Raw genomic sequence first — 22,881 nt, 5'->3', positions numbered from 1 at the left:
TGGGGCACCATTCATCCCACTAACACAAATGATGGGGCACCATTCCTCCCACTGACACAAATGATGGGGCACTCTTCATTCCCACTGAATCCAACAATGGGACACTATTTCTCTCACTAAAACCAAGGATGGGGCATAGTTTACACCCATTGGTCTGCCACCCTAAAGCCAAAAGGACAAAAAACTTGCCCTTTGTTTAAAAGGTTTGGAGACCCCTGCTTTGGATTAAGATTAGTAAGCATGTCCCATTGGCCACATTCCTCTTGAGCTCTCTCCTGCCATTTATCAACCAACAGAGCAACCAATTCCAACACAAGCCTGATTTCAACTTTCACCTCACTATTAATAACAGATTTCAAGTATACACACCAGTTTCTTTATAGGAAACCATTCATGACTTTTGAAGTAATTTAAGGGATTTAAAGCCAATTAAAGGATTTTTTTTATAGAATTTGGAGATCTACTTTAAAATAATCCCATAAAAAAAATACATAATTCAGCCATCAGTAGCATAAATCAAGTTTCTCCAAAGTCTGGGGACATCTGTACCTGGAAAGTTTATGGCAAGTACACCCCGTACCCAATCCTCCTGCCTTACTACTGCGCTGGCTTTTCAATGTAATAGGTGGGCTCATCAGCCAAAAGTGAGACAAGAGATGGGAGAAGGCGTGGCCCAGTCAGCAAACCTAACTTCCTAATTTCGGAATTAGCAGTAGGCAAGTGTCAAAATTTGTGTAAGTTAATGCTAAAGTACACCCTTGAATCATCCTACAAGTCAGTGTGGAACATCTATTGAGACCTGTCGAGAGATACCCCTACTGAACTATGTAATGCGTTAGAGGTATAACTTACCTTACTCTATGGACCAATACAAGAGAGCATTCAGACACACTATGGTGAGGCGGGCTAAAAGGAGCCAAAAGCCCATAATGCATCTGGTTGTACTGGTATTTCCATCCATAAGCTCTACTGCTTAGAAGCTATGATTTCCATATGGTACACTGAGCATGGTCAACATTCAACAGAAAAAGCTGTATGCAGTTTCCAAAAATGTTATATTTTGGATGCGTTTGGATGGTTTGGATGTACAGTTGACCACTGGGGCAGAAAGAAACGATTTGCGTGACTCCGCTCACTCTCCTAAAATGAGGAATATACTCCTATTTTTTTGGATTTGTGATGGAAGTGAGACCAGCAAAATGCCTTCTGATTTAGGAAATCTCTACTGTTTTTCCCACAGACTCATTTATTTTCTAACCATAATTTTTTATTGTTTTATAATGAAAAGAGGATAAAGTATACAAAAGTACAAAGTTATGATCGATTTCTGAATATTACAACCAAAGAACTAGAAAACAGTAGGCAAGACCAATGGGCTGACCTGCCACCCCAAATGGGCTCAGACTGCGGTCAGGTCTTGGTCACACATACCAGCAATGAGTAAACCATAACAGAACATAGTAAGTCAGTACAGTTAGGAAATACTTTGCCCTGGAAAAAGGGGGTAAACTGATAAAAAAAAAAGGTCCACAGACTCACTTTATAACTGGTATATTCTATATACAAATCTATACATGAGACCTAAACACAAAAGATAGAGACAAGGGAAGTTTGAGTTCAAAAGATAGAAACTTGGGAACTCTATATACTTTGTATCAGTGGTGGTCAACTTACTTAATATAGGGGGCTTGAAGTGTGGTCCCTGACATCATCAAAGGGGCCACACATAATATACAGTGAATAATATTCAGTGAATGTAATGCTACAAAAAGATGTCAGGAGATTGTCAGAGACTGCAAACGTGCTATAAACGATGGTCACAGACTGCAGACATAGTACAAGGGATAGTCAGAGACTGCAAACATGTTAGAAGATATGGTCAGAGACAGCAAACATGCTACAGGATGTGGTAAAAGACTGCAGACATAGTACAAGAGATAGTAAACGACTGCAGGCATGGTCATAGGCTATAGACATTCTTCAAGAGATGGTCAGAGACTGCAGACATGGTACAAGAAATGGTCAGAGAGACTGCAGACATGATACAGAAGATGGTCAGAGACTGTAGACATGGTACAAGAAATGGACAGAGACTGCAGGCATAGTACAGGAGATGGTCAGAGACTGCAGACATGGTACAAGAGATAGTAAAAGACTGCAGTCATGGTCAGAGACTGCAGAAGTTCTTCATGAGGTGGTCAGAGACTGCGGACATGATAAAAGAGATGGTCAGAGTCTGCAGACATAGTAAAAGAAATAGAGAGACTGCAGACATGATACAGGAGATGGTCAGAGACTGCAGACATTCTTCATGAGGTGGTCAGGGACTGCGGACTTGATGCAAGAGATGGTCAGAGACTGCAGACATAGTACAAGAGATAGTAAAAGACTGCAGTCATAGTCAGAGACTGCAAACATTCTTCATGAGGTGGTCAGGGACTGCGGACATGATACAAGAGATGGTCAGAGACTGCAGACATGATACAAGAGATGGTCAGAGACTGCAGACATGATACAAGACATGGTCAGAGACTGCAGACATGATACAGGAGATGGTCATAGACTGCAGACATGATACAAGAGATGGTCAGAGACTGCAGACATAGTACAAGAGATAGTAAAAGACTGCAGTCATAGTCAGAGACTGCAGACATTCTTCATGAGGTGGTTAGGGACTGCGGACATGATACAAGAGATGGTCAGAGACTGCAGACATGATACAAGAGATGGTCAGAGACTGCAGACATGATACAGGAGATGGTCAGAGACTGCAGAAATTCTTCATGAGGTGGTCAGAGACTGCGGACATGATACAAGAGATGGTCAGAGACTGCAGACATAGTACAAGAGATAGTAAAAGACTGTAGTCATAGTCAGAGACTGCAGACATTCTTCATGAGGTGGTCAGGGACTGCGGACATGATACAAGAGATGGTCAGAGACTGCAGACATGATACAAGAGATGGTCATTCTTCAGACTGGAGACATGTTACATGAGACTGCTAGAGGAAACTAGTTAGAGCCCCTTGACAAAATCAGTGCTTCAACATTTGTGCTCCCTACATCCTCCTTAAAAAACTACTTGTCCACAGTCTGTTGGCAAGATCCATTATAAAAGATCAAAGAAAAAAAAAAAAACATTAATGAGAATAAGAATAGGCAGCAGAGAATACTTCCTTCTTTGGTACCTAGGTAAGGAAAATGCAAACTTCTGTCTGCAGGGGCCCAAAGGACCATACAAATATACCACCTCTTTGGGCAGCAAGAGTCCATTGTTTACCAAGCAAGCAAGGAAACAAAAAGTAAAAGTAAAATAATACTTACTGCTTTTCTGATAATCAATAAGAAAGTATTCTTTGAGAAGGTAAATCCAGGCTCGTTGGGTGTTTGAATGGTCTCCTTCCAGCTCTAGCTAGCCTGCTTATACTAACAACAAGAGCTTTCTCATTAATGTGTCCTCCTGGCTGAGGAACAAGTCAGATCTCGCTATCTGTGATATAACAGCGGATTAAAGGGGCCCTTCCGGAGAGTTGCCAGCTGTTACTACAGCTTAAAGCTCCATGCCGCATCACACAGCATTTCATTTTCCCCCCTGATAATTGTCTCCTAGTCTTTTATAATGCATTTTGGGTCTAAAACGTGGACTTATGTCATCGGCTAAACGCAACATGTGCATGCTATTAAAGGGGTTTCCTGCTTTCTCAGATTTATCCCATCGCTTTTGAATCTCCTGCTGATTAAAAGATAAATGTGCTGTTAAAATGCATTATCGTTCTTAAAGCGGAACTTCAATCCCCCAATCAACATTGATTATTTGTAATCCTTATGCTGCTAGCGTTAATAAATAAATGGGAACGTTCATCATATTTACTTGTTTTAAACTTCTTTTTTTTTTTATGTTTCTCCAGTTACTTCCTGGTTTCTTGCCTTGCCCAAATGATGTCATGCATCCAAGGAGTCTTCAGGAGGGGAGGAGGGTTTTTCTCAGCTAAGCACACCCTCCTGCCTGTATTCCTGAGCTAAGGGCAGATGGATTCCAGGAAGTAAGTGCTACATGAATCATCTGCCCTTACTCAAGATGGCCACGGCCAGAAATGCTAGGGGGTGTTTTTCAAAAGTGAATTCTCAACAAAATAAGGCATAGAGACGTGGATAGATGAGTTTGCTTTGAATATTAAATGTGGGATAACCACTTTCCCTCTGGAAGGTTTACCCCCCTATATGACCAGGCCATTTTTTGCGATACGGCACTGCGTTACTTTAGAATTACGCGGTCAAGCAACGCTGTACCCAACCCAAAAAAAAATTGACTAAGTGGAGGTAAACTGGGTATCTGACGCTCCAGGAGGCAGTGCCCTTAGTTTGTAATAATGTACACTTGATTAGTCAGTCTTTAGGTTAAAACAAAGTTGGACCACGGTAAGGGGGTGATTTAAAAAGAGGCAGCCATCCTCAGAGTGTGTCCAGCAACTCTGCAAAACATATAAAAGAAACAAGGGGGTGGGGGGGCGCCTCTAAGTGTAGTATTAAAACAATATTATTTATTGCACAAGATTAAAAACACTTACAAGATATAAGTGGGAGTAATGCTCGTCATAAGTATGTAGTCCTGGCAGTTCTACTACGTCCCACAGGCTCCTCGCACTAGCATTACTCCCACTTATATTTTGTAAGTGTTTTTAATCTTGTGCAATAAATAATATTGTTTTAATACTACACTTAGAGGCGCCCCCCCCCCCCTTGTTTCTTGAAAAAAAAAATCGATGTCCTTTTTTTTCCACAAATAGAGCTTTCTTTTCGTGGTGTTTGATCACCTCTGCGGTTTTTATTTTTTGCGCTATAAACAAAAAAAACAATATTTTTTACTTTCTGCTATAAAACAAATCCAATGGAAAAAAATCTAATTTCTTCATCAATTTAGGCCAATATGTTTTAAACTACATACTTTTGGTAAAAAAAAATCCCAATAAGCGTATATTGATTGGTTTGCGCAAAAGTTATAGCGTCTACAAATTATGGGATAGATTTTTGGAATTTTTATTTTTTACGTTTTATTTTTCCTAGTAATGGCGGCGATCAGCGACTTATAGCGGGAATGCGACATTGCAGCAGACGAATCGGACACTAAATGACACTTTTTGGGGACCAGTGACACCAATACAGTGATCAGTGCTAAAAATATGCACAGTCACTGTACTAATGACACTGGCAGGGAAGGGGTTAACAGAGGGGGATCGAAGGGTTAAATGTATTTCCTGGGGAGTGCTTGCTAACTGTGTGGGAGGTGCTTGTACTGTGGAAAGGCAGATATCCGTGTTTCTGCTTAGCAGAAACACAGCATCACTACCTTCCCTTCTCACAGATTGGCGATCTGCCTTGTTTACATAGCAATTGTGTAACAATTACAAATTTACAATTTTTGGTGATGACGGAAGTTCATATTTATGTTGGAAGAATGCAATCCATGTTTTGTAAGCACAATTTCATTGTCCTTTTTTGCCCCACCTTCATGCCAACTAACAGGGCCAAGATTGAGACACACATGGATCTCCACGTAAAAAAAACTACGGTTCAATGGTATGGTATGGCCCCGAACCTGCTCTTCTGGGGTCCCTCTGCGGCTCTCGCGGCTCCTCCCCGCATCAAATAACCCCCTAGGAGAAGCGCTCTCCCGGGGGATTACCTTGCGGGCGCGCTCCCGAGTCCAGCATTTGGCGTCCATAGCCGCCGAATGCTGGACTCGGCCCCGCCCCCCTGGCGCTCGCGTCATTGGATTTGAGCCAATGGCTGCGCCGCTATCAATCTATCCAACCAAGAGGCGGGAACCCTGGGCAGGGAGACAGTGCGTCCCCGTGGGTGAAGTTCGAGGGCTCAGGTAAGTAAAATGGGGGCTGGGGGGCCGATCACTGACAGGTGTTTTTTCACCTTAATGCATAGGATGCATTAAGGTGAAAAAACACGTAAGTTCACAACCCCTTTAAACCTACATCTTCTTGAAAATCAAGTATGTTCTGGTGTCTAGGGTTGCCACCTTTTCTTCAAGCCAAACCCGAACACTTTAGCAGCCTGGGGCATCTTTGGGTGCCCCAAGGAGAGTAGTTATGTGGTGTGCATAGTGTGCCACAGCAAACAGCATTTGTGGCCAAATTGCTATTGCTGACATCATCACCCTCACCCCCAGTGATGCCAAACCGGCCCCCAGACAGACGCCCGCAGCTCCCAGACGGCAACAGATTCTTATGTGACTATCTTGGTTACTTGGGGAGCCACAGCCCGGTCTGAATAATGCGTCCGCGTTTCAGCCCACTTGGAACCCAGACACGTGATCCAAAACCCGGACTGTCCGGTTAAATACCGGACAGCTGGCAACCCTATCTGGTGCAAATATTATATTGGAAGAATTGCTTCTTCCAACATAAACATGAACTTCCATCATCACCAATGTCAATTGGTAAATGTTAAACAAGTGCTTTTACAAGCAAATCCAGTTTACAAAGTTAACTTAAGGAGAGCACTTTAACAGAAAGTACAAAACCTACCAAAAATATCTTGTATTTCTGCAAAACCCAGGGTTAACCACTTCTGGACCGCAGCACGCCGATATACGTCCTAACTTTGAAGAGGAATATCGTTGTTATGGCAGCAGCTAGCTGCCATAACCCTGGTTATTCTCTTCTTCGGCCAGCAGTCTGCTTTCCGATAATAGTGGTCTCTGCGGCGGATTCGCCGCAAGAACACTTTTAATCGGCGGCGGGAGAGGGGGCCCCCCTCTCCCGCCGCGCTCTGGTGTCCTCCGCCGCTTACTGGAGCTGTCGGCAGCGGCGGAGGCGATCGGATCTTCACCCTTGCTGGGTATGGAGACGAGTGAGGGGAAGATGGCCCCCACCCGTCTCCATACCATTGTAGGGCAGAAGCGACATCAAAACGTCACTTCCGCCCATAGCTCTTAAAGGGACATTTATTTTTTATTTATATTTTAAATGGCAATTTTTTTTTTTTCGTTTTTTTTTTTTATTGTATTTTAGTGTAAATATGAGATCTGAGGTCTTTTTGACCCCAGATCTCATATTTAAGAGGTCCTGTCGTGCTTTTTTTCTATTACAAGGGATGTTTACATTCCTTGTTATAGGAATAAAAGTGACACCATTTTTTGTTTTCAAAAGAACAGTGTACAAATAAAAAATAAAAGGTAAAGTAAATAAGAAAAAAAATTTTTTTTAAACGCGCCCCGTCCCACCAAGCTCGCGTGCAGAAGCGAATGCATACGTAAGTAGCGCCCGCATATGAAAACGGTGTTCAAACCACACATGTGAGGTATCACCGCAATCGAAAGAGCAAGTGCAATAATTCTAGCCCTAGACCTCCTCTGTAACTCAAAACATGCAACCTGTAGAATTTTTTAAACGTCGCCTATGGAGATTTTTAAGGGTAAAAGTTTATCGCCATTGCATGAGCAGGCACAATTTTGAAGCGCGACATGTTGGGTATCAGTTTACTCGGTGTAACATTATCATTCACAAGAGAAAAAAAAATGGGCTAACTTTACTGTTGTCTTATTTTTTAATTTAAAAAAGTGTATTTTTTCCAAAAAACGTGCGCTTGTAAGACCGCTGCACAAATACGGTGTGACAAAAAACATTGCAACGACCACCATTTTATTCTCTAGGGTGTTAGAGAAAAAAATGTATAATGTTTGGGGGTTCTAAGTAATTTTCTAGCAAAAAAAAAAATGTTTTTAACTTGTAAACAAGAAATCTCAAAAAGAGGCTCGGTCCTTAAGTGGTTAAGGGAAGCACTTTAACAGAAAGTACAACACCTACCAAAACTATATTTTATTTCTGCAAAACCCAGGCTTAATAAATAAGAACAACAGAATGGCTCAATATCTGCTGCAGACTGCAGTCACTGGAGCCCCCCACTCCTTTTTTTGTAGTAGCGTCTATGTGTTGTTTGTTACATTAAAGTTCATTTAAAAATAAAAAAAAAGGTGGAGGTTGTGGAGGCCACGTGTTTCCTGTGACAGTGGAGCTCGATTTGCAGAGATTCGCAATAAAGTTCATTAAAAAAAAAAAAAAAAAAAAAGTGGAGTGGAGGCCACATGCTTCCTGTCATCGGTGGAGTTCCACTCTGCAGCCCCCCTTCTCCTGTGTGAGGAGGAGGAAGTGGCGGGAGCGCGCTTTTACCTCAGATGCAGTCCCGCAGAGCTGGTTGTGAAGGAAGAAAGTTCCAGAACACGTCACGTAATGGAGATGGCTGGGGGCTGGGCTGTGTATACATGACGTACTGTTACTCCAGATATATGGAGTATTCTCAGTGTATTAGTACATATAGGTATTGTGGAGTTAAGGACACATTTGGAATATATATATATATATATTTTTTTCTGTCAGGAGATATAACCAGCTGGCTTTCCATTTATATCACATGTGTACTTCCTCGCTGTCTGATTGGCCAGGCTTTGGCGAACGTTACGGATCGATGTCCCTATAGTGTGAGAACACGACGCCGCCATCCATGATTTTTTACACACACACAGACACACAGGTGGGGTGCCATTCCAGATCCCGCCATGCAAAGCAAATAATTGATGACGTGTGTACAAACCCGTTTGCTGCCCCAGGGGGTGGCAAAAACGCTGCTCAACCACTGGGTTTTACCACCCCCACCCCCATAACAAGTGTAAATGAGGCCTAAAAGTATGGGGTACAGCAGCCGTTTTAGGGCCAGTTCACGCCACATGCACAGTCCAGTGCGTTATTTTTTAATTTTTTTTTGCTGCATCAAAAAACGCATGGAGAGTAGATTATATGGTTTTCAATGGCATAGTTCACACCAGGGCGGTCAGTTCCAGAAAAAAAAAAGTAGAAAATGCATTTTTCCTGTACTGGAACGTGGTAAAACACATCAAAAACGCTCTGGAACACATCAAAAAAAGCATCAAAAATGCACCGGACCAGGGGGAAAAAAAACCCATCTGGAGTGCACCTGGAGACGTCAAAAACACACTGGAACACATAAAAAAAACGCATTAAAATAGCACATGCAGGAATACATCCAGAACGGATCTGGAGTGTGTGTTTGTGGTGTGAACCGGCCCGCAGTCCAATGATAGGTTATGTGGTTTCCAATGGGATAGTTCACACCGGGGCGGTCAGTTCCAGAAAAAAAAAGTAGAAAATGCATTTTTCCTCCACTGGACTGTCCTTGAACGTCGTAAAACACATAAAAAACACACCAGAATGCATCAAAAACGCACCGGACCACAATACAGTGAACAAAAAAAAAACAGGAAAAGGGCCAGTTCACACCACATGCAGTCCAGTGCGTTTTTTTTTTTTTGCTGCATCAAAGACGCACGGATAGTAGGTTATATGGTTTCCAATGGTATTAGTTCACACCAGTGCGGTCAGTTCCAGAAAAAAAAAAAAAAAAAGAGTAGAACATGCTGCTCTTTTCCTGCACTGGACTGTACTGGAACGCAAAATGCATCAAAAACGCTCTGGAACAAAGGAAAAAAAAAAAGGGAAAAAAAAGATAAAAGCTACTATGATGTGACATGTGATGGGACAAAAATGAACTTTAATGGTGATTTTAAGTATCCCAAAAGAATTTACTGAAGTAGCTAAAAAAAAAAAGAAAGAAAAACGCTCTGGAACACACCAAAGAAGCATCAAAAACGCACCAGACCCCAATACAGGGGGAACAAAAAACTGGAAAAAATAAGAAAAAAAACACATGGAATGCACCTGGAAACATCAAAAACGCACTGGAACGCACATGCAACGCATTCCAGAACGGATCTGGAGTGTAAACCACTGGAAACCATATAACCTACTATCCATGCATTTTTGATGCAGCAAAAAGGTTATATGGTTTCCAATGGCATAGTTCACACCAGTGATGCAGCAAAAAAATGCACTGGACTGCATGCGGTGTGAACTGGCCCTTTTCCTGTTTTTTTTTTTTTTCCTCACTGTATTGGGAACCGGTGCGTTTTTTGATGCTTTTTTAATGTGTTTTACCACGTTCCAGTACAGTCCAGTGCAGGAAAAATGCATTTTCTACTTTTTTTTTTTTTTTTACTGGATCTGACCGCACTGGTGTGAACTATGCCATTGGAAACCATATAACCTTTTTGCTGCATCAAAAACGCATAGATAGTAGGCTATATGGTTTCCAGTGGCATAGTTCACACCAGTGCGGTCAGTTCCAGAAAAAAAAAAGGATGCTGCCCTTTTCCTGTACTGGAACGCGATAAAACGCATCAAACACGCACTGGAACACACCAGAACGCATCAAAAAACGCCTTGAAATTGCACATGCAGGAACAAATCCAGAACGGGTCTGGAGTGTGTTTTTGTGGTGTGAACCGGCCCGCGGTCCAATAATAGGTTATATGGTTGGCATAGTTCACACCGGGGCGGTCAGTTCCGGTTCCAGAAAGAAAAGTAGAACATGCTGCATTTTTCCTGCACTGGACTGTACTGGAACGTGGTAAAGCGCATCGAGAACACTCTGGAACACACATGTCCTTATTTAAAGTCATTGTAAGGCCCCATTCACACTAGCGCGTTTTTTGATGCATTTTGCATTTTGCAGAAATGCACGGGAATTTTTTAACATGGGTTCCTATGGAACATGTTCACATCAATGCTTTTTTGTATCTCCGCGTTTTTGGAAAGGGTCGGGGACTTTTTCTCATGCAAAATGCAGCGTTTTGCATGTAATGGTTTTCAATGGACAAGCATCAAAAACGCAAGTGCACCTTTTTTGCAGTGTTTTTGATGCGTTTTTGATGCGTTTTTGGTGCGTTTTTGCCGTTTTTTTTTTTTTTTTTATTTATTTTTTTTTTTTTGTAATTTTTTTGTAATTTTTTTGTAAGACTGTAAAAAAAAAAGAAAAAAAAAAAAAAAAACGCAAAACGCAAATCGCGGCAAAATCGCGGCAAAAACGCGGCAAAAACGCGGCTCAAAAACGCGGCAAGCATGAAAAAAAAACCTCCAAAAACGCTCAAAAGCAACATGCATAGGTGTGAATCGAGCCTTAAGGCTCGTTTTTTTTTTTTTAAATTAAAAATAACAAACATATACTTACCTCCACTGTGCAGTTCTTTTTGCACTGAGTGGCCCCGAACATCCTCTTGTGAGGTCCCCCGGTGGCTCTCGTGGCTCCCCCCCCCCTGCATTGTATAACCCCCTAGGAGAAGCGCTCTCCCCGGGGTGGATTACCTTGCGGGCGCGGCTCCCGAGTCCAGCATTCGGCGTCCATAGACATGAATGCCGGACTCTGCCCCGCCCCCTGGCACCCGCGTCATTGGATTTGATTGACAGCAGCGAGAGCCAATGGCTGCGCTGCTATCAATCTATCCAATCAAGAGCTGGGACCCCATGCAGAGAGGAAGAGCGTGTCTCCGCCGAGGGAGGGCTCAGGTAAGTAAAACGGGGGGGCTGGTCACTGCATAGGATGCATTGAGGTGGAAAAACACGAGGGTTTACAACCCTTTTAAGGTTAAGAAAAGAGGGGGAGGGGCAATGCACCAAAGTGCATCAAAAACACACCGGAACGCATCAAAAACGCATATGCAAAAAAGACTGTATTTCTATGGTGTGAACTGATCGTTCGTTTTTTTTGTTTTTTTTTTTCAGATGTGCGGCTAGATTTCGAGGCCACGGTCTGAGGAGAGGTTCACACCACAAAAACGTCCTCCAGAACCTTTCCGGATGTGTTTCTGCATGCACGTTCCCGTGCGTTTTAGATGCGTTTTCGGGTGCATTCCAGATGTTTTTTTTTTTTTTTTCACTGAATCGGGGTCCGGTGCGTTTTTGATGCGTGTAGGTGTGTTCCGGTGCATTTTTGATGCGCTCCAGTACAGTTCTGGCAAAGTACAGGATAAGGGCCAGTTCACACCATAGAAATGCAGTCCAGATGCGTTCCGGATGCTTTTCTGCATGTTCATTTTTTATGCGTTTTTGATGCATTTTTCTTTCTTCTTAACCTTAAATAAGGACATGTGTGTTCCGGTGTGTTTTTTATGCGTTTTCCCTGCATTCCATTGCAGGAAAAATGCAGCATGTTCTACTTTTTTTTTCTGGAACTGGAACGCCCTGATGTGAACTATGCCACTGGAACCCATATAACCTACTTTCCATGCATTTTTGATGCAGAAAAAAAAAAAAACGCACTGGACTGCATGTGGTGTGAACTGGCCCTAAATGCAGCATGTTCTACTTTTTTTTTTTCCCTGGAACCGGATCTCACTGGAACGACAAGCACTGGTGTGAACCCATTTTCAAAAGCCCAGGAAGACCTGTGGTGTGAACTATCCCTGAAGCAGGAAAACAAGATATTTGGGGGGCACACCCTAAAAGATGCATTGAAGATGATGTGTGCGCTGTAATATTTTGTTTCTATCCCTGAAGCAGAACACGTTCCGGGCTGTACACGTGCCAAGGATGCGACATGAAACTGTTTCATGTCGCATTCTGCAGGCATTACCGCTGCCAAATGCGACCCATGCAAGTCTATGGCGGGGCCACGCAGTAACCGCGCGTAGTTGTGGCGTGGTATTTATGCGGCTAAATCAGGCTGTGAGGAAGTGGCGCAACGCCTCCTCACCGCCTGCTGAACCCCCCCCCTGAAAAGTGATCCACCGCGGATCGCTTTTCATAGAGGCAGCGCAGGCTGGCACACATGAAAGAGCACTTACTTACGGCTCGGCTACAAGTTAACATGGTCATTGGCCATGCTCACACGGCCATGGCACAGCAAAAATGAGTACAAGTTGAGTACTTCCGGCGGTACCGCCACCAAATATGAATTCCTCAGGTGAATTATGCCGCTCCGCAACTGCATGCATTGGTTGCTGTGGCCTTTCATAGGTTAAAACAGGCAATGTGAAGTCAACATATCGCCTTTGAGGAGCTTGTCCGATCCCTTTGAAAAGTGATCCTCCAAAGATCGTTTTTCAGAGGGGGAGCTATTAGAGCCACAAGTGTAAAGAGCCCTTAAGGGCCCAGTTACATTGTTGCATTCGAACATAAGAAAAGCAGCGTCTGTCCTCATCTCTCCGCTGCCGTGCAAAGTGCAATTAACCACTTGCTTACTGGGCACTTAAACCCCCCTTCCTGCCCAGACCAATTTTCAGCTTTCAGCTCTGACGCACTTTGAATGACAATTGCGCAGTCATACAACACTGTACCCAAACTAAATTTTTATCATTTTGTTCCCACAAATAGAGCTTTCTTTTGGTGGTATTTAATCACAGCTGGGATTTTTATTTTTTGCTAAACAAACAAAAAAAGATGGAAAATTTTGAAAAAAAAAAAATCATGTTTCATAGTTTGTTATAAAATTTTGCAAACAGGTAATTTTTCTCCTTCATTGATATGCGCTGATGAGGCGGCACCGGTGGGCACTGATAGGCTGCACTGATGGGCATGGATAGGTACAGTTAAGGCGGCACTGATAGGCGCAGATAAGGCGGCACTGATGGGGCAGATAAGGCGATACTGATGGGCACAGATAAGGCGGCACTGATGGCCACTGATAGGTACCACTGATAGGGGGCACTGATGGGCAGTGATGGGCGGTACTGATGGGTGGCACTGATGTGAAGCACTGTTCTTGAGGCACTGATTGTGGGCACTGATGGGTGGCACTGTGGGCACTGATGGATGGCACTGTGGGCACTGATGGGTGGCGCTGGTGGGCACTGCTGCCTATTGCTAGGTCGCACTGGCAGGGGGCGCAGGTGGGCATTGGTGATCTGGCGGCAGATCTCTGTGATCGGGACTGATGTCCCTCTCACGGTCGCCGGTGACCGGCTTTTTTTCCCTCCTCACGCTGTCAGCGCGAGGAGAAAAAAATAGCCGATTACCGGCTCTGTTGACATCACATGCTCAGCTGTCATTGGCTGACAGCTGATCATGTGTTAAGGGGTCGGGATCGACCCTTTACTCCGATCTGTGATCAGACGAGTCTCATAGACTTGCTGATCACAGAGCGCGCCGCGCGCGCCCTGCAGGGGGCGCGCAGGCCGCTCATGCACGGGACGATGTCAATGGACGTCGTCCCGGCAAAGCAGGTCCGCGCTGTCGCTGTCATTCAGCTATAGCGCGGATCTCTAGTGGTTAAACAGCTAATTCATCTTTACCAAAAAACTGCCTATGCAGATAAGGGGTGTCTGTAGATAAAAAAGAAGCTGTGCAGCTCTGACTAAAGTTCAATAATGCCCTTGCGCCCTTGCTATAGGCCATTTACATACCAAAGCCTAACTGAAACACTCCCTGAGATGACATCATCCTGTCCTGCCTTGTTGCTAGGACGTTGCTAAGGCACTCCCAGCCATTACCAAAATTCCCAGAGATTACATCATCCCGTCCTGCCTTGTTGCTAGAACCTTTCTAGGGCATTGCCAGCCATTACCAAAACTCCTAGAGATTACATCATCCCGTCCTGCCTTGTTGCTAGGATGTTGCTAAGGCACTCCCAGCCGTTACCAAAATTACCAGAGATTACATCATCTCATCCTGCCTTGTTGCTGGGATGTTGCTAAGGCACTCCTAGCCATTACCAAAATTCCCAGAGATTACATCATCCCGTCCTGCCTTGTTGCTAGAACCTTTCTAGGGCATTGCCAGCCATTACCAAAACTCCCAGAGATGACATCATCCCGTCCTGCCTTGTTGCTAGGACGTTGCTAAGGCACTCCCAGCCGTTACCAAAATTACCAGGGATTACATCATCTCATCCTGCCTTGTTGCTAAGGCACTCCTAGCCATTGTGAAAACTCCTAAAGCTGTCATCATCCCGTCCTGCCTTGTTGATAGGACATTGCTAAGGCACTCCCAGGCATTACCAAAACTCCCAGAGAGGACATAATCCTGTCCAGCCTTGTTGCTAGGATGTTTCTAAGGTACTCCCAGGCATTACCTTTAACCCCTTAACGCCGACATAACACATATATGCGGCCTCACGGAACTACACTTTTTTTGGTGGGACCACATATATGTGTTTCTCCTTTTGTAATGGGAGCACACCATGCGGCGCTCCCAGCACAAAGACCGGGGTCTCACCGAGACCCCCCGGGCCCCATAATGACAATCGGGTCTCCTGATTCTGGGTAACCTGATTGCTGTGGTAGCCTCTGATTGGCTACCACAGTGATCAGTCAATGTGAAGCCCGCCACCATGTTTTTTATCCTTCTGTGAATGGAGAGATAGATACATTGTAATTTTGTCTTTCCATGCAGAAGAAAAAAGAGCAAAAAAGTGTTTGTAAAAAAATAAAACAATAAAAAATAAAGAGAAAATACCTAGATCAGGTGTGATCTGGGCCAGTGTCAGGTTAGTGTTTGTGTCAAAGGTCAGGGCCAGTATATTTTGAGCAGGATTTTTTTCAGTGTGTTTTAGGTAGGACCAAAAAAAATGCACTATTGATTCTGGGCTGTACTACGGGTACAAATAACAACTGGGATACACATATGGGGTGTAGCTGTGATCATCAGGAGCAGAAGAATTTATTTTGGGTTGTTCTTTGGTGGTGGGTTATGGTAATAACAAGAAATATACAGCTACATTTAATAACTTTTTTTTTTACTATTTTGGGCTAGTTTTTCTTTGATAATAAAACAAAAAAATCAGGAGATATATTATAACTATTTTCTTCCAAATTTGTCCTGAAAAAACGCTGTATAATCCACCTGGATGCACAAAGTAGTTGTGATGATATGTTCTGGTTTTACTAAGGGCACTTTCACACTGAGGCGGTGGGGGTGTCGGTTTTGGGGGGAGCTTTTAACTCCCGCTAGAGGACAATAAAGGTTAAAAGCGCCACTACCGAAGCGCTTTGCCCCCCCCCGTTCGGTTGGTAAACCCCGCACTTAACCCATCTAGATCGCGGGCCTGTGTCCCCTCCTTGGTGTCTCCTCCTCGGTGTCCCCTCCTCGGTGTCTCCTCCTCTGTGTCTCCTCCTCGGTGTCTCCTCCTCTGTGTCTCCTGCTCAGCGTCTCCTCCTCCTCTGCGGCCAATACGATCGCTTCTCCTCTCAGCCATTTGGGTCTCAGGGCCTGCTTTCTGATTGGCCGGGAGGAGAACCAGGAAGACAAAAGTGAATATTAATTTGCTATTGTCACACAACTGGGTGGGCTCAGAGCGCAGTGCTCTGCGCCCCCCAAATCCACCTTTTTTTGAAGCCAATGAGAGCCTCAGGCTATAATCATGTGCTTAAAAAAAAAAAAAACTTTGATTGAAATCCATAGCGTCCAGCCCCCTGCATGGAGATCGGGGGCCCGGCACATGGATTGGGGGGCAGCACCCCTGCGCTTCGTATGGTCGGCCACCACTGCTGTACATGCTACTTCTGTTCTGATGCCAAAAAGGACAATGGCCAGACCCAAAGCTCCCAGCTGTCTCACATTTGGAGGGACTGTCCCATTTATGGAACCAGATTCCTTTGCCGCTGAGAGCATTTGCCTCTCTTTTTGGTGTGATGTATAGACCTTTATATATAAAAAAAAAAATTTAAATTTCAACCTATTCTCGCTGGAGTACTGCACATATGCAGCGGCTGGGCCAGAGGGATTGAATACCCAGCTGCCACACTTATGCATGAATGGGGGTGTGAGGTTCTGTCACCCCCCCCCCCCCAGTTCACGTCACTGTTTGCGATCAGGAGGCAGCAGGGCAGGCTACAATCATGTGGTCACTGTAACAGCCAATATTACAGTGATGGCAAGATTGGGAAGCGGGTGCGTAGCGGTAAGGGGTTGACTATCAGTGCTTTACTGCACTAAACCTTTCATCCAACTTCTACCTTTAGCATTTGTAATTTTGTGGGGTAAAAAAAAAACATATAAAGGGAATGTAAAGGAGTAAAGAAAAAGCATTTATCCAGTTGTTGTGTAATAGTTATTGCATTAGTTGCAAATATGTCCTGTTCACTGTATTATCTGTTGCTTATTGTATTTGTTTTTTTTATCAGAATTCATATAAATGGCGGACCCAGTCCTGGAGCGCAGAAGAGATTCAGGGGAAGCAGGGGCCCCTGTTGTTGCCACATCCAGCCAATCTCCTGCCAAAACATCCTCTCGGTGAGCCATGGGACAGACGTGACTGCAGATCAGTGCTGATTACCGGTTGGCACTGTGCCGTGATGTTATGTCTCCTTATTATCATATTACAAATTATGAATGGGCAATCCTGTACTGTCTTTTTTCTCCCCTTCTACACTATTCCGTACCCAGAGCTTAAAGCTGAACTCCGGGCACAAAAACTCACTTTTTGAGTCACGGATTTTAATGATTTGTTTAGCACATTGTCTATGCATTTTGGTGGAATCGCATTACACTTTCTAAAAGTTTTACTTCTTTATTTGATGTAATTGAGTGCAACAGCACTTCACTGTTTACAAGTTCACTTTAGTTTTCATCTTATGAATATGATGAATATGATGAAGTTATTTATGTTATTTATACAGTATTGCACATCTCTGTAGTTTACGTATATTTTTTGAGTCACGGATCTTTATGGAATTTGTTGCATTTTTTTGCACAGTTTTTCTGCATTTTTCGGTGGAATTGCACCACACTCTGCAAGAGTTTAATTCGTTCCTTGATTAATTATTATTTATTGTTTTAAGATGTTTATGTACTATTATTTATTTATTTATTTATTTTTAGTTAGGCAGAAGTAGCGCCACATACATTGAATCTATACATTACCTATATGATTCGTTTGGGCTAGAGACTGCTCTTGGACCAGTATAATATGTGTAAGAGTAGAGTGGATAGTCCTGCAAAAAAAGGATCCTTTATTGCAAGACTATGCGCATGTACTCTTACATATATGATATGTTGCTTGGATCCATATTCCTATATTCTTCATTAACACTTCCCCTTCTATTTTTGATGCCAGGTGGTCTCAGTGTCTGCCTAGCAGTCTCCGCCCTGGTTTATTTTTCCACCCACTTCCTGTTGGATGGTTCGGTGGTTTTTATTTAATATGCTTTGATGATGTGATGGGTTGTGCCAAGGCTTTGGGGCGCTCTGTGAGTATCCCATTTTGAACCCACTCCTTGCAAAATGTATAATGCCATACAGTATGTGCTATATATACAACTGTATGTGTTATGTAGTATGATGCAAAAATTATTATCTTTCTAGACCATACCAGCATTACATGCAGAGATAACCCTGAAGAAGGAGTCTCAAAACTCTGAAACGCGTTGGATTTTGCTAATGAAACCTCTGCATGTTTACTGTAACAGTGTCATTGGGTGATTCTGCCATGAGTAACGATGTACCTCACTTTTATATGTATTGATCTATAAACTGATTTTTTTGTACTGTATAAAACTATCTCTGTTCTATGAATAAAACTATAACTTTTTAACAGAATTGCATGTTCACTCTTTGAGGCTTTTCTGAACACCAGGCGCTCCTCTATCCCAACTCAAGTACATTACTCACATGAAATTGAACCTTTCGGCTCTCTAGTGGGCTCAGGGATCCCTTTGCGCCCTTGTACACTCTCACACCAGTTTACTCTCTGGTGTACCTTGCCTAGCAAGGTTGGCTGTCTGACTAGGCAACCTCCTTTAGTAATGAAGTTTTATCCCCAATGACCTTTGAGGGCCCATACACATGATACGTAAATCGGATGGAAAAATTAGTATGACAAGCTATTTGCCGATTTTCGGATCGTTAGTAAGGTGCTTTTCGACAGCCAAAAGCTGGATTTGCAGACTATAATATTTTTGTCGGATGTGAACTCAACGTCCAATTTTCGTTTCATTAGCACGGTTTTCATACGAAAAAAATCGTAACAGCAAGACTACGCATGCTCAGAAATGAAAGAATACATACAAAACTATTCGACACATTACGTCACTTCTGAAGTTGTATTCTGTCGTACGAAAGTTTTTGTATTGTGAGTAACCTCTTCACTTTCGACTTGAGACTAGCATGCCAGAAAAAATGGACGTTCGGTCGTCCAAAAATCTAAGCGTGTGTACGAGGCTTTAAGGGTTGGGAATGGTAGGCCTCCTGTCTACCCATGGAGACGAGTTGGTCTTTTTTTTGCCTAGTTCTTGATACTAGGTTCCTTTTGGGATCTGCTTTTCTTGGGGGATTCCCCATTGTTCTTGTTTGCTTAGCCATATTGTGTTGTTGGTTCTTCCTCCTTGTTTAGGAAATTGTTGTTGTTTCACTTGTATTTAGTGAGTTCTGGTTGATCCGCTTTTGCTGACTTGTTAAGTTTTTCCTTTCCATGTGGAGTCATTCCCACCTGGTGGTGACCTCCCCATCTTGGTGTGTAACATCAGGCTAATCCTCTGTGTTCTCCCTTTGATCGTGTGAGCAAGTTTCCATATCGTTTACGTGATCTAACCTCATCCATTCACCAAATAAACATACCTGCGTCATTTTTTAGTTCACTGCAATCCAATGAATATTCTTGACATGCATTGCAGTTGGCTGAGAGACAGATGTGTTTGTTTATTTTGTGGTATTGGTATTGAGGTGCCATTGTAAATTAAAGACAACACGTGGTAAAAGCCATCCTAAAGTGTCAATCGTAGAAAAAAGCAAAACTGAAATCAGATAGGATGTTTTCCATTGCAGGTCTCTCAGCACCCCTTCGTCCGGGCCATCTGGAGACACTTCAAATGCTATAGCCAGCAGAACTGAAAGGAGATCTCAAAGCTTTGCAGAATTGGAGGCCAATGTGGACGCTCTACATCTTCGAGCACAATCTCTGATTGATAAAATAAACAAAAAGCGCAACAAGGACCAAACACTGATGGAAGACTTTAAGAACAGTCTCACCTTGAAGGTAATGGCATTTAGTTCTGAAATTTGGGATGTGACTCATATTTATGGGTGTAGTGCTTGGGGCTCTATAAAGTTCACAAGCAGCTACAACTGCTTAAACAAGGCGCTGATGAAAACAGATATTCTTTGACCCCCGGCTGCATACTAGCACCGAACCTTCTTCATCTTCACTGCAAATGGCATGACTGTACCAGAGCTAATGCCTAATGGGAGTCAGAGAATTGCAGCTTCCATCAGAGATGTCTCCTGCGCATAATTTTTATTAATAACAGATTCCATTCAATGTAATAATGGGTTCACAACATTTGTGAAATAACCCTCCTGCTGAAATGCAGGCGGAACAAGCTGCTTGTATGAACCTTTATTTATATTCCTATCATCCTTTCCTGTGTGCCAGGATGCCTTTCCCAACTTAACACCTAACCTCTCCTTTTTTTAAATTCTTTATCATTTTCAAATTGTACAAAGGAAAATCAATCCACAGTTGCTCTACACAACAAAAAGAAAAACATACCACTCTGTCTTTAGGGCATATGCATATAGAGCAGTATTAACCGACTCCTGACCGGCTCACGCCGATGTACGTCGGCAGAATGGCACGGCTGGGCAAATAGGCGTACCTGTACGTCCATTTGAATTCCCCGCCGTGCCATTGCGTGCGCGCGCGCCAGCCGGGAGCACCGTGAGTCGGGTCGCAGGTCCCGCGGACTCGATCACCGCGGGGATACCCGCGATCGGCTCACGGAGAGGACGAACGGGGAGATGCCGATGTAAACAGCATCTCCCCGTTCTGCCTAGTGACAAGTGTCACTGATCACAGCTCCCTGTCATCGGGAGCTGTGATCAGAGTAATGACACTGCTAGCCCATCCCCCTACAGTTAGTAATCACTCACCTAGGACACACTTAACCCCTCCCCGCCCCCTAGTGGTTAACCCCTTCAATGCCAGTGTCATTTACACAGTAATCAGCGCATTTTTAATCGCACTGATCACTGTATAAATGACAATGGTCCCAAAAATGTGTCAAAAATGTCCGACATGTCCGCCATAACGTCGCAGTCACAATAAAAATCGCTGATCGCCGCCATTACTAGTAAATAAAAAAAATATTAACAAAAATGCCATAAAACTATCCCATATTTAGTAAACGCTATAACTTTTGTGCAAACCAATCAATAAACGCTTATTGCGATTTTTTTTTTACCAAAAATATGTAGAAGAATACGATCGGCCTAAACTGAGGAAAAAGAATGTTTTTTTATATATTTTTGGGGGATATTTATTATAGCAAAATGTAAAAAATAATGCGTTTTTTTCAAAATTGTCGCTCTTATTTTGTTTATGGCACAAAAAATAAAAATCGCAGAGGCGATCAAATACCACCAAAAGAAAGCTCTATTTGTGGGAAAAAAAGGACGTCAATTTTGTTTGGGAGCCACGTCGCACGACCGCGCAATTGTCAGTTAAAGAGACACAGTGCCGAATCGCAAAAAACGCTCTGGTCAGGAAGGGGGTAAATTCTTCCGGGGCTGAAGCGGTTAAAGAGAAGTGCCATGACAATAAAAACATTATTTATGGTACCTTCGTCCCGTCAATGTGTATAGATAGGAAGGAAGAGGCTATGTTGGACTTTAATGGTACGGTATATCAACTGATACTGAGCAGTCAGAAGTAAAATATTATTACAAAAATTTTATTTTTTTATTTTTATTTATTTATTTAAGTTACTTATATAGTGCCGTCAATTTACGCAGCGCTTTACATATACATTGTACATGCACATCGGTCCCTACCCTCAAGGAGCTTACAATCTAAGGTCCCTAACTCACATTCATACCTATACTAGGGACAATTTAGACAGGATCCAATTAACCTACCAGCATGTCTTTGGAGTGTGGGAGGAAACGGGAGTACCCGGAGGAAACCCACGCAGGCACAGGGAGAACATACAAACTCCAGGCAGGTAGTGTCGTGGTTGCGATTCGAACCAGCGACTCTTCTTACTGCTAGGCAAAAGTGCTATCCACTACACCACTGTGCCGGCCAAAATACATATGATGATAAATTTACAGATTAAAACAAATAGTGATAGTGATAATCAAGACAAAATTATATAGTTGCACCACATCGTGACAACTAGAACATAGATACCATCTGTATATTGGTTGCTGAATGAATGAATGATTTGTATAGCGCTGCAAATGCAAACTGAATCGCCTCAAGGCGCTAGATCCATCCTGTGTCGTCCAGCTTCTTATAAGAGGTAGGTCTTGAGTTTCTTCCTGAAGGCCTGATGGTTTTCTTCAGGCTCCTGAAGAAGCGACTAATGTAAACCCTCGAAACATGTAGAGCAATCAATATACAGATGGTATCTATTTTCTAGTTGTCACGATGTGGTGCAACTATAGAATTTTGTCTTGATTATCACTATTTGTTTTTTATCTGTAAATTTATCATCATATGTATTTTTGTAATAAATTTATTTAAATATTTTACTTTTGACTGTTCAGCATCAGTTGATATACGGTACAATTAAATTCCAACATAGCCTCTTCCTTCCCATCTATACATATAGAGCAGTAGACAACCACAAGTCAAGGAAGTTTATCAACACTTGAAAATGTTAAGAATTTCTAAAAGCATGACCTAAATTTACTCCTAAACCTCCATTCTCCACTCTAGAGCACGTCCCAGCATTCATTTTTTTATTTTACCTTGTAAAAAAAAAAACTTTTTTTTATGTTGTCACCCAGACCTTGGTTCACAAGGATGGACTTAAACAGATTCCCCTGGGCCATGTTTTGCCTGCATGGGATGCACAGGTGTTCTTTGCATCTGTGTGCAAGCAGTCCCATTCATGTAATTTGCGACTCATCGATGGAGGCAGTGGATCTGGATTCTCAGGGGACTGCAGGATCTACATCAAGTGGTGGAGGAGAGGAGATTCCATTCTCTGAGGCACAATCTATCTACATATCTGCTGGACAGGAGACACCATCTTGATATACACAGGCGTATTTATCATCTTTATCTGGTGAGTGGGGATCCAAG

The 22,881-nt window shown here is 43.0% G+C and overlaps 1 protein-coding gene across 1 annotated transcript in view; it reads left to right on the top strand.

Annotated features, from left to right (window-relative positions):
• The first annotated feature begins 7,704 nt into the window (after positions 1-7,704).
• The window catches only part of SYCE2 (synaptonemal complex central element protein 2), a 30,103-nt gene continuing 14,926 nt past the window's right edge, over positions 7,705-22,881 (top strand). The window contains exons 1-3 of the mRNA XM_073622637.1: positions 7,705-8,240; positions 16,982-17,090; positions 19,620-19,830. Coding sequence (XP_073478738.1) covers positions 16,993-17,090; positions 19,620-19,830 — 309 coding nt within the window. The 5' untranslated portion in view covers positions 7,705-8,240; positions 16,982-16,992. The remainder of the gene's footprint in view (positions 8,241-16,981; positions 17,091-19,619; positions 19,831-22,881) is intronic.

The sequence above is a fragment of the Aquarana catesbeiana genome, linkage group LG03, assembly GCF_042186555.1.
Source record: "Aquarana catesbeiana isolate 2022-GZ linkage group LG03, ASM4218655v1, whole genome shotgun sequence".
NCBI lineage: Eukaryota > Metazoa > Chordata > Amphibia > Anura > Ranidae > Aquarana > Aquarana catesbeiana.
This window is presented reverse-complemented; position numbering and strand designations above follow the sequence as displayed.